General features: G+C 39.6%; 1 protein-coding gene across 1 annotated transcript; it reads left to right on the top strand.

Annotated features, from left to right (window-relative positions):
* Positions 1–5,769: 5,769 nt before the first annotated feature.
* Positions 5,770–20,229, top strand: LOC136883200 (uncharacterized). Its single transcript, XM_067155393.2, has 5 exons — positions 5,770–6,029; positions 13,151–13,232; positions 15,435–15,520; positions 17,323–17,482; positions 19,361–20,229. The coding sequence occupies exons 1-5, from the start codon at positions 5,949–5,951 to the stop codon at positions 19,420–19,422; spliced, it is 471 nt and encodes a 156-aa protein (XP_067011494.2). The 5' UTR covers positions 5,770–5,948; the 3' UTR covers positions 19,423–20,229.
* Positions 20,230–22,471: the final 2,242 nt, after the last annotated feature.

Raw genomic sequence — 22,471 nt, 5'->3', positions numbered from 1 at the left:
GGAAATTATCAGGGAAACGGCAAAATAGTGGCCGTGATACACCGATATTTTGAATAATTAATTATATATAATGACATGGGTTTATATCATTTAAAAATATGTAAGCATATTATTAAGGAATAATGTGTTTGTCATACTAAGTATCCTCTCAATATTCATTTCCATTGCTGCGTAAAAAAACATTTAATACACGCTATTGTTTAATTTTCAAATGTGTAGGACCCCCTTAATTAAAATATAACCTGTGTCTGAAAAGTTCGGTGAATGGTCTCATGAAATAAGGACAACGTACATTACACACAAAACTCCTTTACTGGTCTTCAAAGTAATCTCCGTTAACTACAACACACTTTAGACATCGATTGTAAAGCTGCTGGAAGGTGGCAGCAATCACTTCTTTTGGAACCTCCCGGAGAACCCTTGTCACGCGTTGTTTGATACCTGTTACACTGTCGAACCGATGTCAGTTCAGGGCTAATTTAAGATGGGGGAACAAAAGAAATCTGCCGGCGCCAAATCCGGAGAATACGGAGGGTGTGGAAGAACAGTCACCTGGCGTTCAGCGAGAAACTGGGTCACGCGGATCGCGGTGTGCGGACGGACATTGTCGTGGAGGAGCTTCCACTGTCCACTCCGGTACAGTTCAGGCCGACCCCATCTGATGCGTTGCAGTAGCCGTTTCGAAACTCCCTCGTAGAATTACCCGTTGACGGGTATATCCTGGGATAAAACTTCATGATGAATGACACCATTGTTGTCGAAACAGGCGATCAGCATTGTCTTAATCTTGGACTTAGTGCGCCGACTTTCCTTGGGAGGCGGAGAAGAGGCTGAATACCACGCCATTGACCGTCTCTTGGTCTCCGGATCATACTGGTAGCACCACGACTCGTCTCCTGTAATTATGGTTTTCCACACCTCCGGATTTTGATCACAGACGTCAATGAAATCTCCCGACGTTTCCATCCGAGTTTGCTTCTGCTCGTCTGTCAGGTTGTGCGGTACAAACCGGGCACAAATCTTCCGCTTTTTCAAATGTTCGTGAACAATGGTTCTTACACGGTCCTTACCTACGCCCACTTCATCTGCTTTCGTTCGTAAGGACAGTCACCGATCATTCGCAAGCATCTGTGGCACTCGTTCGATGTTGTCTGGAGATGTGCTTGTGGTTGGTCGACCCGAACGCGCCCCGTCCTCAACACCTTCCTTTCCATCTCGAAAGCGTTTAAACCAGTCAAAAACGCACTCTTGACTCACTGCTTGAGCGTGGTAAACTTACACTAACATTGCGTGTGTTTCCGTTGCCGTTTTGCCTAGGTGGAAACAAAACTTCATGTTAACGCGTTGCTCCGTTTTGCACTCCATTGTGCAATGACACGAGTCCTCACACTGACTCCGTGCGATGTGTTGCAGGGTTCAACTCCGTTTAACTGTGTTGAGTTGACCGATAGGGGGCACTTGGTGTCGCGAGCGCATCGTCCGAACTAGCACGGTGTACAAACTAGGAGACCATTCACCGAACTTTTCAGACACAGGTTGTAGAATGACATGTTTCCGTTTTTGAAATAACGTCATCAGATTCTATCAAATCATACTCAAATATATTTAGAAATATATAAATATGTATGTTCATTTCTATTGAAATGTTTAAAAACTTGAATTTTGGAACGTATCTTAATGAAGTCCTCACTGCTCTCCACTCTAGCATGGAATGCAAGCCGTTGAAATACTCTTACTAGCCAGCTGGAACCACGCCACCAACAGAGTCATTTTATCATGTGTGTGTGTGTGTGTGTGTGTGTGTGTGTGTGTGTGTCCCTTTCGCCTTATTCTATTGCTCCTTCTTCACAAACTAACCTGCAATGGTGTTTATGCTATTATGCGTTCCCTTTTTCGTTTCCATCTCTCTGTATATGACTTGATTAAACGTATAAAGTAGAGATTTGATATTAAAGAGTACAAAGCAAAATAATTCTCCACTTTACACACTTTGTATATGATTAAGTACTGGTAAAGAAATTAAGTGTATTCTTTAAAGTATCATTAATTCAGTGCGAACGATAGAACTGTTTTGGTGTTTAATATGACTTTAATAACGTTCAATGCTTTTTATGTTTGATAGTAACTTTACTCTACATTTAATCTATGTCCTTTATTTCTTTATTATTTATTTCATGCCTTCATTTGTGGCGAAGTTAAGGCTCACGGCCCTCTCTTACACTTAACCACATATCTAATAAACTTTATAAAACAGAATAATGAAATAATATAACAAAATATAAATCCCAACCTCATTCATTCTTCCATTCATACTGCCATTCATACAAGCTGGTTATACATTTAATAGGTAATCTCGGCAAGACCGCTTGAAAGAAGCTAAGGAAGTGCAATTCCTAACACTAACTGGCAGGGAATTTCCTAGCCTTGCACCAGACACTTGAAAGGAGCGTAAAACAAATAATAATATTATTATTTATAATCATTTCTTTTAGAACTTTTGATATTAGAAAGTGCTTAAGATGCTTGCTTGTATGGAACGGTAATAAAGGTTTCAGGTTACATTCACAGCGGTGTGTCTTCAAGTAGTATGAAACAATAACTCAACAAGCTGATTCTCATCTTTTACAGCGAGATTACGAAGGATTTCTAACCCAAATGTTGTTAGAATTAGGAACCGGGAAATAACATCTAAATGCTGCTGACAACCCTTCCAATTGGTGTTCAATTATCTGTCTTACTTGATTAGAAAAATCTTTCTGACTCTCAAAATTAACTTTTAAAACATCTTATGGACGTATCCAAACAGGTGGATATCAGACACACGTTAGAGAAGTAAAAATCTCCACTTGCCGCGCAATGACCTGGATGTTCATAATCCGAGTAAAAAATAGTAGACTATTGTAGTTGAAATGATCTGAAATTTTACATCGGTGAAGTTTTATTCGTTTTAATAACAGAATATTGTTGATCTCTTTAGCAACCGATTCACCCAGCATGGTACCACATATTTTTTAGCATCTGATAAACCCAATTCGGAATGATACGTCATACTAAGTAAGGATTGCGTTTCCGTTAATGCTTCCTCATCCAGTCACACTTCTTGTTTGTTTATTTTCTGCGTATTTCATTTTAAAAGCCAATTGAATGACGGGAATGATCCAGATGTCTTTTTTCAAGGCGTCTACGAAATTCAGCAGGTTCCATATTATATTCGTTCGACCAAGCAAGTTTGCCTTTCGGGAGATAGTGGTTTCGAATCCCACTGTCGGCAGTCCTGAAGATGGTTTCCAATTTTCACACCAAGCAAATGCTGTGGCTGTACCTTAATTAAGGCCACGGCCGCTTCCTTCCAACTCCTAGACCTTTCCTATCCCACCATCGCCATAAGACCTATCTGTGTCGGTGCGACGTGAAGTCGCCAGCAAAAAAAAAAAAAAAAAAAAAAAAAAATCGAGAGTACATCGAAACATATAACAGATGGAAGTTGTGTTGTGAATTGTCGACACTTGAAGACACAAATCCATACTTCAGATATTCATTATAATATTTTCTTGAGGTTTTTTATTTTCTTAACTAGAAAACTTCGAGTAAGAACCGAAATAGATGACCTACATCTCAAATGCTTATCGGTATCACAAATTATGTACTGTATTAAAAGTACCACTTTCCCCCAAATTTGCTGGCGTTATCCGCAAACCTCAGAGTCCTATAATGTGGTGGCAAAAGTGAACATCCCCCTGTGGGTGGGAGTGTTTGAATAACACCCACGGTATCCTCTATTTGTCGTAATAGGTGACGGAAAGGAGGCCAGAGGGTCCTAATTTGGGAGCTGGGCTGCGACTATGGGGACCTTAACTGAGTCCTGGCATTGCTTCCATTTACTTGTACCAGGCTCCTGACTTTCATCTATCCTATCCGACCTCCCTTGGTCAACTTTTGTTCTTTTCCGACCCCGACGGTATTAAAGCATTCGAGGCCTAGGGAGTCTTTTATTGTCACGCCCTTCGTCACTCTTGCCTTTCTTTGGCCGATACCTTCATTTTTCGAAATGACGGTTCCCTTCCATGTTTTCGTCTTATTAGTGTTATATACAGGAAGGTTGCCTAGTTGTACTCCTTCTAAAAGCAATAATCACCACCACAGCTGCCTCTGTGGATCAGCGGTAGTGTGTCGGCCTCCGGATCCCAGGATAGCGGGTTCAAACCCGGCACAGGTAGTCGGGTTTTTGAAGGGCGGAAAAAAAGTCCATTCGACACTCCATGTCGTACGATGTCGGCATGTAAAAGATCTCTGGTGACACATTTGGTGTTTACCCGACAAAATTCATTAACTCTCAGCCATAGACGCCCAAGAGAGTTTTGGTTTACTCGGTCTGCCATCTAGTGGGCCTAGAGTAAAACGGAACGTCGAAATTGACGAGCAGACAGCCAGATGGCGTCAAATTGAAATGTCTGCACACGGTAGCTGAGGCAATGCGATTATTATTATTATTATTATTATTATTATTATTATTATTATTATTATTATTATTATTATTATTATTATTTATCACCACCACCACATTGCTTCGATCGACGAAAATTACACCAGATTTCTCTAGAAACAGCGCTTAAACTCTTCAAGATTGAGATCAAACCAATTATGACTTATGGTCTAAATTTCATACGAGATCGCCTCACCTTGAGAGATATCAAAGAAATCGAAAAGGTGAAGGCAAAATGTTTAGAGAGACTACTTTTCATCTCCATACACCTTCGAAACCGTCTTATGAGTTAACGGGAGAGTCATTCTTTATAGATTTGATCCATGATTATGTTAGCGTCTAATTCACAAAGCGAAGCAATATTGCGCGAAGCGAAAGAGAAGAAAAAACAATTTTGGTTGGAGTTGTACTCCAGCCGTGGCCTTAATTAAGGTACAGCCCCAGCATTTTCCTGGTGTGAAAATGCGAAACCATCTTCAGAGCTGGCGTTAGTGGGATTCGAACCCACTATCTCCTGGATGGGGGGTGAGGTGAAAAGAAGTGAGGAAAGATTTGAATTATTTATATAAGGATGCATATCTCAGACGTTAAAATTGGTACTTGGAATATCCCTTAAAAATAAATGAACACACTTTTTTGGAAAATACACTTAAGGGGGTGAAATAATAAAAAAGCGGGTGAACGAATATATATATTAATATTTTTGCTAGTGGCTTTACGTAGCACCGACGCAGATAGGTCTTATGGTGACGATGGGATGGGAAAGGCCTAGGAGTTGGAAGGAAGCGGCCGTCTAGATTTGAACTGAGACACGCTGTAACACGATTTGCAGCGCATGAATTTCACCACAGAATTTGAAACAACAAGAAGCTTCAGGAACCGTCTCCAAAATGTATTTGTGAATGGTATGAACTACTCTATTTTGCGACAGACATCACGCATTACAGAGAACTAAGTGGACATTATCAACTACGCACCTGTGTAGTGAGCAATTCACTTACGTTATGGACATTTCGTGCTTTCCATTTGATTGTTATTTTAATATTGTCTTTCTTTCTCATATTTTTATGACCGTTGGCTGTTTATAAATGATATGTTATGTCAAAGTTTGATATTGTCTCCTACAGCTCTTCTGACTATGAAACGAGATCTGACTGTAGCCCAGTAAGCGAATGAGCTTAAGTAGCGACAATTTCGTGGGCTCATCACATGTCCCACGCCACACGCGATATTACGCACAGTCGTACTTGTGACAATAACAAGCGCTGCCCTGCAGTTGAGGTCATTACATGGTTCAAGCAAAGAACATCATAAACATTCCGAAAGAAAGAGACAGTAAAAAAAAGTTGGTGATAGTGATAAGGAAACTGAAGCCTGTTTAAAATGAAGGTCATGTGAATTGATATAATTCTGGCAGTGTTAGTTATTTATTGCATCAGAGTCCAGCACAAGCAGTTTCAAGAAGATGGTGCGACTGATGAGAGCCTGTTGCTTTAGTCGATATAGCCTGAAAACTGGCTCTATCATCTGTGCTGTGGTGTGTGCGGTGAGTGCATTTCTCTGCATTTTAAATAATAAGACATAGTAATTGGCCTCTAAGACATAGTAATTGGCCTCTTTGAGACTCGGGCGGTTATGTGTAAGCTTTGCCATTCTATATATCAGGTTCGACTTTCACACGGAACGACAGAAATTGCTATAAAAAGGTGAGACTCTAAACTAGAAACAACGTTTTATGAATATGATATTCAACATCAGAGCCTGACTGGTCTCCCCCTGTGCGTAGGGCAGGTAGAATAACATCCACGATATCCCCTGCCTGTCGTAAGAGGCAACTAACAGGGTCGTCAGCGGCTCTTAACTTGGGAGCGTGGTTTGGCAACCATGGGGCCCTTAGCTGAGACCTGACATTGTTTTCATTTACTTGTGCCAGACTCCTCACTTTCACCTATCCTGTCCGATCTCCCTTGGTCAACTCTAGTTATTTTTCGACCCCGACGCTATTAGGTTCCGAGGGCTACGGAGGCTTTCATTTTCACGTCCCTTGTCGTTCTTTGGCCCTTACCTCCATTTTTCGAAGTGTCGGATCCCTTCGGAATAGAGGATGGTTGCCTCGTTGTATTTGCTCTTAAAACAATAATCACCACCACCACTACCCACCTCTTCCCCTTTCTAAACCGGGGCCGCTATCTCACCTCCAGGTAGCTCCTCAATTGTAATCACGTAGACTGAGTGGTCCTCGAATCAGCCTTCAGATCCAGCTAAAAATATCTGACTTGGCTGAGAATCCAACCCGGAGCCTCCGAGTGAGAGGCAGGCACGCTACCGCTAAACTGCGGGCCTGACTTTCATTATGTACAGTAGCTCAAAAAAATAATATTGCTCGTTGGCCGCATTTAATAAAACCTCGTAATCATACATTTTCTCCGCCACACGGTAAAGTACATAATCATGAATATGTTTTTGAGCTTAGAAGACGAGATAGTAAGTACAGATTCTTTGGTTGTTCCCTCTTAGTAGCCTCTTACGATATGCAGGGGGATACAGGTAATGCGTCCTTTGACTCCACCCACTGGGGAGATAGAGTTCCGGTAAATCGAAAGAAAATGAGTGCATTCACAAACGAATGGTAAGGCTCTTGAATTGTGAGAGAACGAAATACATTATAGATTTCGTTGTTATTATTATTAGGGCTCGGATGTTTAGGAAAAGTCATATTTTTCTTTTTCTCTATTTTCTTGCCTGATTGGATTTTGGTGCAAATCAGATGATTATCGTCACAATTAAATGATTTTTATTTGTCATATAAATGCATATTTTGGCTTATTTTCGTAGAAACGTCATATTTCGGCGGTTTGGCGACAGCTGTAGCTGTGCAAATTCATCGTCAGCTTTCCGAATGAGAACTAGTATTCACAAAACTGCTTTTCCGTAACACATCTGTAGTTAATACAAGTGTGGAATACTCTGCCTCTTATATCACGATTGCGCAGGAATCATTTTCCAACAGTTTGTCAGAAAGTCTGGCATATATTAAGTCGAACTTTGGAATTATATCGAGTGAAATTGCTCGTTTAGAAGCTGCTAACTTAGAATTTCATGCAAGTATTGAAATTGTGAGAACTGAGTAACTTTCAGCACAACGATCACATGGAATAGTTGGCGTCAGTGTAAAATAGAAACTTCAAAACGTGCTTAATCGAAGTGACGGTTTTCACTCGCTATTTGCTTTATGCCGCACCGACCGACACAGATAGGTCTTATGGCGACGATGGGACAGGGAAGGCCTAGGAATAGGTAGGAAGCGGCCGTGGTCTTCATTAAGTTACAACCCCAGCATTTGTCTGGTGTGAAAATGGGAAGCCACGGAAAACCATCTTCAGGGTTGCCGACAGTGGGATTCGAACCCACTATCTCCCGGATGCATGCTCACAGCCGCGCGCCCCTAACTGCACGGCCAACTCGCCCGGTAGTGACGGTTTTCGCTGTGTGTGCAAGATAAATGATGCTCTTACAGGAGAAGGTACCAGTACATTTCAAGATGAGTACATACTCGACAGCAGCGATTTAACATTATTTAAATATGCACCAATAACGTCTTATGATGTAGTAAGGAGCTTCTCTTCTTACAAGAATGTGTTAAGTGATAATCGGAAGTCTTTTTTGCCTAATGCTTTCAAGATACACTTCAATATCACCCGCGGAAAAGAATGAAAAAGTTATGTGATTTTGCACTATTTGCCCTGCTGCCCTACCATAATGCATTGACAGACATCTACTTAATTCGTTTCGTGGTGCTCAATTTAAACTTTAACGCATTTGAGTAATATTAATGTAATCTGGGCTTAAGTGTTACAAAATATTTTTTAAAATATATTTATTTCTAGTTTTATCATATTTCAAACCTCCAATGAAGGGTGAAAACATATTTTGCCCTTTAAAATGTTGTGTGATCTGATAATCTTAGCGAACTTAGCACTTTATAGGTATGTATTCACAAATGTGAATCGAGGACAATAGACTGTGTATAACCGTTAAACATGCATATTCAGAAAATTGATATGAAAGTAAGACTAAAGAATTTAATTAACAAATATGTACCGGTATCAAAGGAATTGCCATTTCGATTTATAACTTATTTTAAAGTGGACATATTTAGATTGATCATTTTCCGGTCATATTTTGTAATTTTTACGTCATATTTCGTCAATTTTGAGGTCTTCTTTAGTCACTTTTGAGGTCATATTTGCTTGCTTATTTGGGTTATTTTAGGTCTTAAACATCCGCGTCCTAATTATTATTATTATTATTATTATTATTATTATTATTATTATTATTATTATTATTATTATTATTATTATTATTATTATTATTATTATTAGCCAGCGCTGTGGTATAGCGGCCAGTTCAATTATATTAATTCTAGACTGAGAAGTAGAACAGGGTTCACCTGATACGAGATTTTCTCAAGCTCTTAGTTACAGGAAGAAAGCGCACAGTGAGAAGATGACGCTACTGACCTAATTTATTTTTATTTATCATGCCTTTGTAGGTGGCGAAGTTAGGGCTCTTGGCCCTCTCTTACACTTAACCACTGTACACATCATTGAGAGCAGAGTTTGAGTACATATTATATAATAAATAATAACCTACACAAAAATACCTACAACTTTTCTAACTCACATTCATACAATCAATCATTCTTTCCAGTCATACAAGTTAGTCAGCTGCATTCAGCAGGTAGTCTCGGCAAGCAGTCTTAAATTTAAGTAATGAAGTGGAATTTCTGACTCTGACAGGCAGGGAATTCCAAAGTCTATAACCCGCCACAACAAAGGAATTGTTGTACACGGAGGAGCGGTGAACAGGAATAAAAAGGGAGGAACCAGAGCGGGTATTACTGCTGTGAAAGGAGGACAAATACTTAAGCTGGGATGAAATGTATAGTGGTCTGTCTTCAGAGAGCAGTCTGTATATCTGTATCAGTATGTGATACATTCGTCGTTTGTCAGGTTTCAGCCATGAAATAGTGTGATAGTATGGGGTGACATGTGTATCATAACTCAGACTGTATATAAATCTAACTAAGGCAACAATTAAGCGCTCGCTGAAGTTTCGAAGTCTGCTCTTTTGTTGCGTCTACCAGAATGACGTCACAGTAGTCGAGGACGGGAAACACATAGACGAACACTGGTTGCCATGGTTACGATGGTGTCGGGAAACAGATGGCACTAATTCTAGATAGACCTCCATCCCAAAAACATATCCATGTTAATAAGACTTAATTTTAATTATTATCGAGTTAAAATTCACCTCTCATATAGATACAAACCCTGTGATAACAACAAACATTAGATCTAGAAGGTCGATCAAATATAAACGGGATTTTTGTTCCTGAACATCAACAGTTGGTAGGATTGGCCCCGCGCTTCTGCTATGCTTAAGCCGCGTATACACTTGAGCATTCGCCCCGAATGAGCATGCGTTGCCGATGCGGGAGCGCACAAGCACGACTCGCATGCCAATCTGTTCGGACCTCCTGCGGACCGAAAACACCGTCTGTGTTTAGGTGTAGTGTAGTGTTTTTGCCTGACCTGAGGCTACAATGGTGAATCGAATCGAAAATTGATCGTCGCCAGTTATTGTTATATGTATTTATTGCATTCCTTGAAGACAAAAAGGAGAAAGCGGTGGTGGCAAAGAAAACTGTATGACGAGAGATGCAATGCTCAATTGTTAAAAACGATCGGGCACGAAACAGATGACAATTTTAAAAATTTTACGAGAATGTCATCCGAGGATTTTGAATGGATATTGCATAGTATCAGGGCTACGATTGAGACAGAGGACACACCATTTAGGAAAGCCATATCTGCCGAGGAACGCCTAGCTGTGACACTGCCATTTCTGGCCACAGGAAGCATAGCGGAAGCAGTTGGCTCATATTGTTCGGGCTACCCCACTCGTCATCAACCGTCCATACTGAGCACAAACACAGCACGTGCTCACTTTGAGGTACCGACAACATTCGTATCGGTCTGAGGCATGCGGATCCATTCGGTTCGCCCTGTACTCATATGAGCAAAACTGGGCAAACGCATGCTCATTCGGGGCGAATGCTCAAGTGTATACGCGGCTTTAGGTGGAACTGTTAGGAATGGGGAGAGCGTGCTCTTAGATATTTCCCGCCGTTTCGTCAGTAACGCTCACGATGTCGGGGCAACAAGTGCACCTCTCCACTGCGCAACGCATAATTATAAAATGTCTTGCTCGTGAAGGAGTTACAGCGGCGGAAATTTGCCAGAGATTGACTGCACAGTTCAGTGATCAAACATTGCCAAATCTGCGTGTGGGTAAGGAGTGGCGGAGGAAAGGGGAGGCAGTACCTGTGAAAGCCAAGACTCGACTGTCAGCTGGCAAGGTTCTTGCAACCGGGTTTTTTTTTTTTTTTTTTCGTTCCGCGAAGCATTTTACTGATGCACAATCAATGCCGCTTACTATGCGAGGGTTGCATATCGCCGCAAAAGACGAGACCAACCGATTCGACAATGCACAAACCCATACTGCAGCTTTGTCTCCAAGCTACATTAAATACATACTGGACTTACACTTGATCAACCTCCTTACAGCCCGGACTTATCTCCCTGCGATTTCCATTTGTTCGGACCGCGTAAAGAAGCTCTAGAAGGGCAACGAATTGAAGATAACGAGAGTGTGTGCAACTGGCTGGTGACACGATCCTGTTCTCTTTAGGATGAGGGCGTCGAAAAGCTGCCCATACGCTGGGACAAAAGCATTTCCAAAACAGGAAACTATGTGGAAAAATAAATTGTAATTGCCTTGTGCTTTTCAATAAATGAATTTAAATAAAAAATCCCGTTTAAATTTGATCCCCCCTCATAAATTATTTCTGAGAGGAACTTACGTAATACCATGAACTCATTCATTTTCTTTCTTTTTCTTTTTGAGCTGCTGTATTAAAATACAGCAAAAAATCTGAAAATATACGGAGCTCTTTATTCTAAAATAGTTTGTGAGGATTAATTTAATATAACTTACACATTTCAATGAGTCACTAATAGTTCTTGGTGCAATTCTCATGTCAATCAGGCCGGGCTAAATGGCTCGGACGGTTGAGGCGCTAGCCTTTTGACCCCAACTTGGCAGGTTCGATCCTGGCTAAGTTCGGTGGTATCTGAAGGTGCTCAAATACGTCAGCCATGTGTCGGTAGATTTACTGGCACGTAAAATAACTCCGATAGGACTAAATGCTGGCACCTCGGCGTCTCCAAAAACCTTAAAAAGTAATTAGTGGGACGTAAAGCCAGTAACATTATTATTATGTTAATCAGGGCATGGAATGCAATGTACCAGGAGATATTTTTCAACGTTTTCAGGAAATAAATTCTGTCGATGATGTGAAATTTGGTTCTTATTCATTGAAAACGATTTTTCGAATTCCCGTGAGCTAGCAGTGTATATTTCAGCACATAGATGCGGCTGACAGGAATGTTTTCTGGAAGGTTGCTTGATTCTCCGGTGAGTATCTGGTTAACTGTAAATTAATTGGCTTAATTCCGATTTCTTTGAAGCATTGCTTTGAATTTCTTCACAACGCGTTCACATGCGGTTCCACGGAGAGCGTTGAGTATATTTCTTGCGTCACAGATTATATCAGTCCACTCCTTAAGTGGAAGTCCGATAGTGGTTTATGTTCTCAGGAATCCAGTCGATATACTACATTCCACATGCAATTTTAGAATTATTCTGTCAGACACATTGCGCATGCCTCATCGATAAATAAATAAATAAATATAAATGCATTATAAACGTAAGTAATAAGTAATATAAAATGTATAAATAATAGCCGGGCTGAGAGGCTCAGACGGTTGAGGCACTGGCCTTCTGAACCCAACTTGGCAGGTTCGATACTGGCTTAATCCTGTGGTACTTGAAGCCCTGTATCGGTAGATTTACTGGCACGTAAAAGAACTCCTACGGGACTAAATTCCAGCACCTCGGCGTCTCCGAAAACCGTAAAAGTATTTTGTGATACGCAAAGCAAATAATAATATTATTATTGTATAAAATACATAAAATTTTAATTCTCTCTACAAGCTATTTTACAAATAATAATATTATTGTATAAAATACATAAAATTTTAATTCTCTCTACAAGCTGTTTTACAAATAATAATAATATTATTATTGTATAAAATACATAAAATGTTAATTCTCTCTACAAGCTGTTTTACAAATAATAATATTATTATTGTACAAAATACATAAAATGTTAATTCTCTCTACAATCTGTTTTACAAATAATAATATTATTATTGTATAAAATTGTAATTCTCTCTACAAGCTGTTTTACAAATAATAATATTATTATTGTATAAAATTGTAATTCTCTCTACCAGCTGTTTTACAAATAATAATATTATTATTGTATAAAATACATAAAATTTTAATTCTCTCTACAAGATGTTTTATTAGACATTTGGCGTGGAATTGTTGCGAAATATATATAGAGTGTTAAAACTGAATATAATGACCTAAGTAGTTAATTTGGCTTAAATTTTTATTTTACAGAAAGGCACCCACTGAGGAAAAAGTATGTAATTACATTGAAATCTGGACTCTAATCATCAGTATATTCTATTTCAGATGATCTCATTTGCTGGTTTTATTGTAACGTGGAAAGTCGCAGTGTCAGCTGATCTCAATGATGACGAACAAGAAGCTTATGGTGAGTCTACATCATAATATTCTTCCTCTTCATTACCAACTTTCTGCAAGTAATCAGGTTATAATTTCAACACATTCTTGAAGAAAAAATATCTCTAAATTATATATGTGTGACTTGGACAATTTATATTATAGAAAATAGTTATCGATCTTTGTTTATATCAAGGGGAGCATCAACGTAATATACAGGTTGTAACAATAGGGTACAGAACAAATTCCTCACACGTAGAAGATCTGATCATATCCGATAAGCCCACCTTGTACGTAATTAAATATGAATATTTTAATGTGAAGAGTATTCGTAGAAATGATCAGCTGATTAAAATACTCATAAATTAATATGCCTAATAAATAATTGATATTGTTGCAATTTCGTGCGTCATAAAAATTGTTTTAACCCTATAAATTAAGATTCCAGAATGTTGTTTTTCTGCTAACACAACAATCACAGACACCGATAATGAACATCTATTTTCACTTTCAATAATCACACGGGTTTGTTTTGAAATTTTAAGTAATGGGAGGTAGTGTCGGTTCCATTCAACTCAAATCATCGAGTTCGTGTTGTACATAATATAGAATTTAGAACATAGGCTGTGTATTTGTACGATAGGTGTGTGTTACTTAGTTTGAGGTAAAATAAATTGGTAATAATAATATAATTTTTTAAAAAAATAATGAAGAAATCTTACGAGCTAGATACAACCAAGACAGGTTACAATCAATCAAAACAACAGAAAAGTTTTCAAACATCGAAATTGACATTGGGAAAAGACGAATAAAGTTCTTCGGCCATCTCACTAGATTACCAGAAAATCGATTGACAAAGAAGATAATAGATTATGTAACATCATTTAAGAACTCAACACCCTGGCTTAACGAACTTCGAAAGGACCTCAAAAGCGCAAACATAAGTTCAACAGACATTCTAGAAAGATACATCCTTAGGCACAAATTGAACAATTGGAAAGCTACATCAGAGCAACCACAACAAAAACAGTACAGACCAAAGTGGTCGTCTGAACGTAAAGAAGCCTTCTCGGAAAGAATAAAAACCAAAAACCAAACCAAAATCAAACCCCATGGCACTACAGCCCTTTAAGGGCCTTGGCCTACCAAGCGACCGCTGCTCAGCCCGAAGGCCTGCAGATTACGAGCTGTCATGTGGTCAGAACGACAAATCCTCTCGTCCGTTATTCTTGGTTTTCTAGACGGGGGCCGCTATCTCATCGTCAGATGGCTCCTCAATTCCAATGACGTAGGCTGAGTGGACCTCGAACCAGCACTCAGGTCCAGGTAAAAATCCCTGACCTGGCTGGGAATCGAACCCGGGGCCTGCGGGTAAGAGGCAGGCATGCTACCGCTACACCACGGAGCCGGCAAGAATAAAAACCTATAGGAAAAACAAGAAGAACCCACAGAAGAATCGATTGAGTTATTTGCTTAACGTCTTCCAATATTGGGAGAATTTGATAATAATAATAATAATAATAATAATAATAATAATAATAATAATAATAATAATGAATCCGAATGTTGGCCGGTCACCGTGAAACATGAGCAAAGTTCTGTGTGTCGTGGAAATGTGCATGCTCTGATGAATGCGGAATCTCACGACATTAGACCATATCACGAATGAAGATGTCCAATCTGTTCTTGGAGTGGTGCCCGTACAAGAGAAAATAGGAAATACTTGTATGTGTTTTCATGGCCATGCTATAAATAGTAATGTGGTGTCTGTGGCCAGAAGGGCATTCAACCTCAGCCCAGGACTCCGACCCAAGAAACGCTGGCTTGATCCGCCTTTGCCCCCAGGAATTAACCTGGTACTCATTTTTGGTGTAGGCTGAGTGAACTTTAGGGCCATATGCTCCTCCGGAAGTGGAAATCTCGTTTCTTAAATTTTACGACTTCCTGACGAGGATTCGAACCCACTTCCTTCCGGGCAAACCGAGCACGCCTTTACCGCCTCCGCCAGGCAGCCCTTAGAAATGGGGATTAGCTCGTAGAAAAGTGGACCATGCACCTAGGGGGGATAAAAGCTAGGAATAATATACACTGAACACAATTTTTAAGTCTCTTTGTTTGGCACTTGACTGATAACTTTTGACATAATAGTATATGGAAACCAAATAATATCTTAAACATGAATCAGTCTGTATTTTCTGTATAATGAAATCAAAAGGCCATTTCTGATCCACAGGACTGAGAAGCTTGTATATAACTCTATCCAGTGTCTACGCCTTCATGACTCTATGCTGTCTCCTGCTGATCATCGGAGCCAAGAAGGTTTGTAACCCGTTATCAAATTTTAAACCTCTAAATGTCTGATTCAAAGAATAGCGGCACAGCGCATATAGAGCAACCCCACACCTCCTTCACTCACACTGTCAGACAGTGTAGACTTCAAAGATTTTTCGGACTACAATTTCCATAATCTCGCTGGAATATATTTATATTGTAGTAGACCTACGCTGTGCATAACAGGATAAAGAAGTCTGAAGTCCAAAGCCGTTTTAAAGCAAATATGTTTCTTATATCAATAGCAATTTTCTAGCTTAAAACATTTTCAGCTTTTCATCATGTATTAAATGCTCCTTGCAACAGAGTTCTTATGAAATTCATCTGACATTTTCAGAAAATATATTAATATGTACAAGAATTACAAGTACTTCTGCATTTTATCATCAGCTGAATAGTACCTTTATATTTTTGCTTCTAAGATAGCACCAAACTAGATTTTTTTTGCCTACCGAGCTCGATAGCTGCAGTCGCTTAATTGCGGCCAGTATCCAGTATTCGGGAGATAGTGGGTTCGAGCCCCACTTTCGGCAGCCCTGAAGATGGTTTTCCGCGGTTTCCCATTTTCACACCAGGCAAATGCTGGGGCTGTATCTAATTAAGGCCATGGCCGCTTCCTTCCCACTCTTAGCTCCTTCCTGTCCCATCGTCGCCATAAAGCAAAAAAAAATATTTTAAAAAAATAAAAAGGTTTTTGCCTGATGTATGAAATGAAAAATTGAAAACTTATATCTCCAATAGTGACTGAGAAAACCAGAGTTATTATTAGGAAAATGATTATTTTGTCAAGTTTGCCAAATTATTGCCCAAAAATAATTAAAGTTGTACCGCAAGGAGCATTTTCCGTACAATGTATACAAAACAAACTTTATTTTTAAAAACTTTGCAACAAGATATAGCACCACACAAAGTTTGGTGTTTATTTGTTAAAAGTTTTAAATTTGGTTGTGATAAGTGGTAAATTGTAGACTTTCCAAACTTCAATCATGACTCCACTTAAAAATTAAGTTATTTACACAGATATATTATCTAGACCAGGGATGGCGAACCTATGACACGCGTGCTACTAGGTGACACGCGAACACGACTTATGTGGCACATCAGACAAAATACTAACATATTTTATTTTAACATGTAATAAATAGGTCGAAAATCTAGCAACATAGGACATTTTAATATTACGCTTTAATAAATATGTATTAATTAATTCTATGGCCATATTTTTTACAAATTGTATTAGGTTAAATAAAAAATTACTCATTCTTAAAATTTGCCTGTTTTTAAAATGTAATTTTAGTGATGTTTGCAAAAAAGCATGAAACAGTCAGTTGAATTGATTGATGTGTAATTCAAACTAATACCTAAAGGAAATCAGATGAGGGGTTTCATGATGATTTTAAAGGAAAATAACCGATGGCACACTTGACAGTAACAATTAATAAACAAGACTTCAATTGACACGCTAGTTGGTAAAGGTTTGCCAACCCTGATCTAGACCATGGATTTGTATACAGTAATGTAGGTTAGAGTGCAAACTAATGTGCTTATAGGGAAGTGTCGACTAGCCCGTTCTTCCGCGATGTAGAGAGAGTAACATACATCTAGGGGTTCTGATTGTCTGCACCCCAAATTTTTATGCAAAACTCATAGCATAACCGTTGTGCAGTATAGGGCACACTGGCTACTATCTACAGTAACTGCATTCTAACCTCTTACTACCTAAACATTCAGGCTCTACTTACAGTACCTTGATCGGCAGTTGTCTAATAGTATGTTCTTATTTGTTCCAGGAGAATGAGATGTATGTTGTTTACTGGGTGATCATGTACGTCGTCCTGGCGACCATCTTCGCTCTGCTCTATGTAGCACTCTCTGTGATGCTTTTCACGGGAAAGAAGTCTCGCTTCTGGAAGGCCATCGGTACACTCCTTGTAGGAGGAGGAAGTGTAGGTACGTATAATGTAAATTGTCACAAGTGGACGGGAACGTACAGCGTGCAGTGACAAGTAGAGCACGTAGCAGATTTAAACTTCTTTTTCCCCTGTTGTATACTTGAACCTTTGCTTACATTATTGTACACGGCAAGGAAATGTGCAACAAGGAGTGGGGGCGCCGAATTTAATTTTCACACCTCCCGCCACGGTCGCCTACCTGACACTTTCTTTCTTTCTTTCTTTCTTTCTTTCTTAATCTGTTTACTGTCCAGGGTTGGTTTTTCCTTCGGACTCAGGAGGGATCCCAGCTCTACCGCTTCAAGGGCAGAGTACTGGAACGTGGGATTTTGGGTCGAGGGGATACAACTGGCAAGGAGGATCAGAACCTTGCTTAGGCGGCCTCACCTGCTATGCTGAACGGGGGCCTTGTGGAGGATGGGAGGATCGGAACAGATAGACAAGGAAGAGGTAAGGAAGCGGCCGTGGCCTTAAGTTAGGTACCATCCCGGCATTTGCTTGGAGGAGAAGTGAGAAAGCATGGAAAACCACTTCGGGGATGGCTGAGGAGGGAATCGACACCCCCCACCCCCACCCCTTCTACTCAACTGACCTCCCGAGGTTGAGTGGACCTCGTTCCAGCCCCCGTACCATTTTTCAAAATTTGTGGCAGAGCGGGGAATCGAACCTGGGATTCCGGGGGTGGCAGATAATCACACTAACCACTATACTACAGAGGCGGACTACCTAACACAAGTTGTAAACTATCTACCTACTAGATGCAGTGCCTGCCTCTGCTCGGATACTTTATTTAATGTTTACTTCCAGGACTTTAATTAACTGTTTGAAGTGAATTTTTATATATTTCTTTATTGTGATGTTGAGTCATAGTTTACGATCTCTTCTGTAGGTTTAGAAATCTACACATACATTCATATTTTCGGTCATTTTGGACATTCTTCGCGCCTTCTCAACCTCCATTCCGACTGGGGCTGAACTATGACTTCAACGGCCAGGATATTTTTGACTGAGATGCAGTTGTATGGGGAGTGTGCGGGGGGGGGGGGGGAGGAGGTTGGCGGTCGTGGTCTATACTATGAACTGTTCCGGCATTCGTCCTAGTGCTGAAGAATGTAAACCCACGGAAAACCATTCTCAGGACAGCCGACGGTGGAGACCAACCCCTCTCCGCCTTCCACGAACCTACTACGCTGGCGTAGCAGGGGGAGAGGTGATACTCCCACGTGGCGCGTCCCAGGTGGCGGATAGGGGGGGGTCCTAACCGGCTTGCCGGCGGACTTGAGGGAAATAAAATACCTCTCGCGGACCAAACACACAACCCCCTGTGGGTGGGGGACGCAGGCGAAGAATATACCCACAGTATCCCCTGCCTGTCGTATGAGGCGACTAAAAGGGGCGACCAAGAGATGATAAAATTAGAACCATGATACTACATGTAATTAGTATCACCATGCAGGGAATACCATGGGTCGCTTTTACTTGCGCGTAGAACCACTGTGTTAGGTACCAAACAGGTTTGTGATTAGTAGCAACAGAGTCCGTTGCCGGCTTCTACAGTACCTGTGATTAGTACCACTTTAGGAGCGACACTATAGTTCTGGCTTGCCTATGATTAGTACCCACTATGTGAGGAACACTACGGGATAGTGAAGGTCCCTGTGGTTAGTACACGTATGTGATGAACACCGTAGGTTTGCGTTGCCTGTAAATGGCGCCGCAATGTGCGAAACACCATATTCCATGTGCGAATTTCATTACCTGTGATTAGTACCATACGGCATTGCTGGCGAGATAGTATGTAACATGCCTCATTCATTTAATTGTGGTTTCCTTCGGGGAACTTGATATTTTATCTATTTTTCCTTTTTATTTTCAGCTTTCTACGGCTTCACCATCCTAGTCGCCTTCAGTTACTATCGTTCATTGCTTCAGAATTGAGTCGTAATTTCCACTGACTCATCCCGACACTATCGCTGTTCAGGTAGGTGGAGACACTTGACGTCAGCATAGGATAGCTACTCCTCACCACATTTCAGCAAAGAATATGGTGTAAGAAGATATCCTGTTGGTCATCATTTACCTAGAGTTCACGTTCGGTACCACAGGTCAAGAATTTAAGAAAACTGCTGCCGTGAAATCTCCGTACGATTACCGATATAACAATAATCACCTCTATAACGATAACATATTCTGGTCCCGGCGTTAATTCCATGAATCCAATATAAAATTCATATCGATTTAACGATACTGCTGATAACGAGGATTGCTTTATCAGACCCCGCTGACGTGATTTTCTGCCGGTACTACGATAAGACGAACCTTGAAAGAATCAAGAAAACATGTCGCCGTCATATGAAGAGCAGAAACCTGAATGAAACATCGGTATTTCCATCAAGAGCTATTGTTTCTTGTAAAGCACTCACGAATTTTCGAATTTAGAGTGTTGATTGTGTTCCGGAGAATCATTTGGTGACTAAGATCTTTGTGTATCTCCCTGTCTGTATATAATGTCATGTTCAATGTTTACAGTAGCGTTGAGAAGTGATAACAACAATATAATGCTGTGAATATTATAGTTCTTTGCTAATATGAAAAACAAATTCGATCAAACAGAACAAAAAACACTTAACGTAGTAAATAACAGTTTACTGTACACTGTTGCCAACTGAGTTTTATTTATGTGTATTATTTGAGTTTTGTGTTCACAAATCTTATCTTTGTCGGAATTAAATGTTATAAATTTTCAGGTAATTAATGTACCTAGTTCAATTGTAAGATGTTTACCTATACATCTGTCGAAGCAAATACAGTAGAGACAACACGCGACACTTCCGGATTTAGCCTTGTTAAAATGGGAGACAATTAGCAAGTGGCGTTCCTAGTGGCGTGACCTGAAAATTAGCACTAAATTCAAATATAAATGGAAATGCATATACGGATATGGATAAATAAATTACGTCTGGAAAGAAAGTGTTCCTAAGTTATTAGCTTCAAAGTTGCTAAAGCAATTCTGGATAAATAAATGAAAATTTATTTAACAGGTTATTATTTAAAGACTGAAATTACTGTAGACATATAACAAAGATGTGAAATAGACTGCTGTGAAAGGGCTTGATCTTTCATTTATGCATTACTTTTTAGCTTTAATATTCCTGCCTGAACTTCCACGGCTAGATTTTTTTTTCTCATTTAAAAGCATTGTAGCATCACATTGAGACACTTGTCAATAAAAATATCGGCACATTCCTTACACACATGATTCAATGAATTTATGTTTAAGAGCTGGACAATTTTCCTTTTAACTTGAAGCCTACTAACAGAAAGAAAATCTATAAATTTACCCTCAAGAACATTCAAAGTTTCCCTATAAGCAATACTTGCCATTACATTAGGGTAAAGCAAATTTGCATCGTCATATTTTTCAACAAAATATGTACATTTCTCAAACCACCAATATTTCCTTCAGTGCTTAACAACGCATTACGGCATTCCAAACGGGGTAACTTATAACACAACCAGCCACACACATATGCATATGCATTTTCTTGAATTAAATCAAAACCCACAGATCACACTTACAAGAACACATCGGTATTGAAGATTAACTGCTGCACTATACAATAAAACAAGATTATATTTTAAACCAGTTAAAATATGGATCGCGCAGGTCAGAAATGTTGGAAGTACTATACAAATATCTTTGTAACTGGAAGAATATCTATTCAAACACAATATTTACTTAATTTTTTTTTTTTTTTTTGGTCACGAGGGAAACGGAAGAAAGACCGCGAATCCTCCTGCTCTTCACAGTATATATATCCTTCCACTCATATTGAGTGGAGATATAAAGGAATGACACACGCTATTATTTACTTATGTTAACTTAATGAAAATCCATAAATAACGCCAAAAACTTCACACAAAAGTACACGTGCTCTTATGACAGAATCAGTAACTCCCAGGTCACTCCGCTAGACAGAGGTCTAATCGCTGTCCCTCGATATCTCGCAGAGTGTCGCGTGTCTCTACTGTATTTGGTCGAAGTGAGAATGAATTACGCCTAAATCCTCGATATAACAATAACTCTCTCTACAAAAATATTTTTTCATTGGTCCGCCCGGTATCGTTGTATCGAGATTTAACTGTACGTAGAATAATTATTGTTTTCCTGCATTTCTACACGGCTGTTGGTGTTCTTTGCAACGAAGAGCTTAAAAGTAACAGACATTGTGTTTATCAGCCCGATATGTTTTCTGTATAAGTGTAAGCTGTCTGAACAAGTGTCATATTGTAGTTGCTGTACCAGTGTGTTAACATTTTTCATGAAGAAAGTGTCAATCACCAAAGGCAAGCGTTCTTTTAAGGAGGCGCTAACAGAAGTTCGGGTTAAAAAAATGTTATTGCCTCAATTAAAATTCACTTTACTGCTTTATCAAAATTCTTTCACATGACATCCACAGATGAAAAGTGTTAAAACGGCGGTATGGCTACAAGAAATCCCCAGACGCCTACAAGCTTAAACACTGTCTTTCTCCAGCGGTTTCAGAGGCAATCAAGCCTGTATTTAGAGATATAGCATATCCAGACATGTCCCTAGATGTGTCTATGGTGTAATGCAAAATGCAAATGAATGTTTGAATTCACTGATATGGGATCTCTCTCTCTCTCTCTCTCTCTCTCTCTCTCTCTCTCTCAGCGTTCGCTCAATTCTGATGCCTATTGCTCACGGTAAAATGTTTCGTAAAATTTGTTGTACAATTAGACTAATTTTATAAAAATTTGGTGAAAACAAGTTGTGTTGCTCACGGTAAAATTATTTTATAAAATTCGTATAAGCATCTGGATAGCCATCTATGAACTCACTTCTGAACTAAGGTTTGCCTGTGCTGTTATCTATCGATAAACTTTAAAATCAAGAATCAGCTGTTTAACTTACAGTGTGTTTGAGAGTATGGCTCCAACAAGCAAAGCAAAACTTGCTGCTTTA

This window comes from Anabrus simplex, chromosome 11, assembly GCF_040414725.1.
Source record: "Anabrus simplex isolate iqAnaSimp1 chromosome 11, ASM4041472v1, whole genome shotgun sequence".
NCBI lineage: Eukaryota > Metazoa > Arthropoda > Insecta > Orthoptera > Tettigoniidae > Anabrus > Anabrus simplex.
The sequence above is the reverse complement of the archived record's forward strand: the minus strand, read 5'-3'. Positions and strand labels throughout refer to the sequence as shown.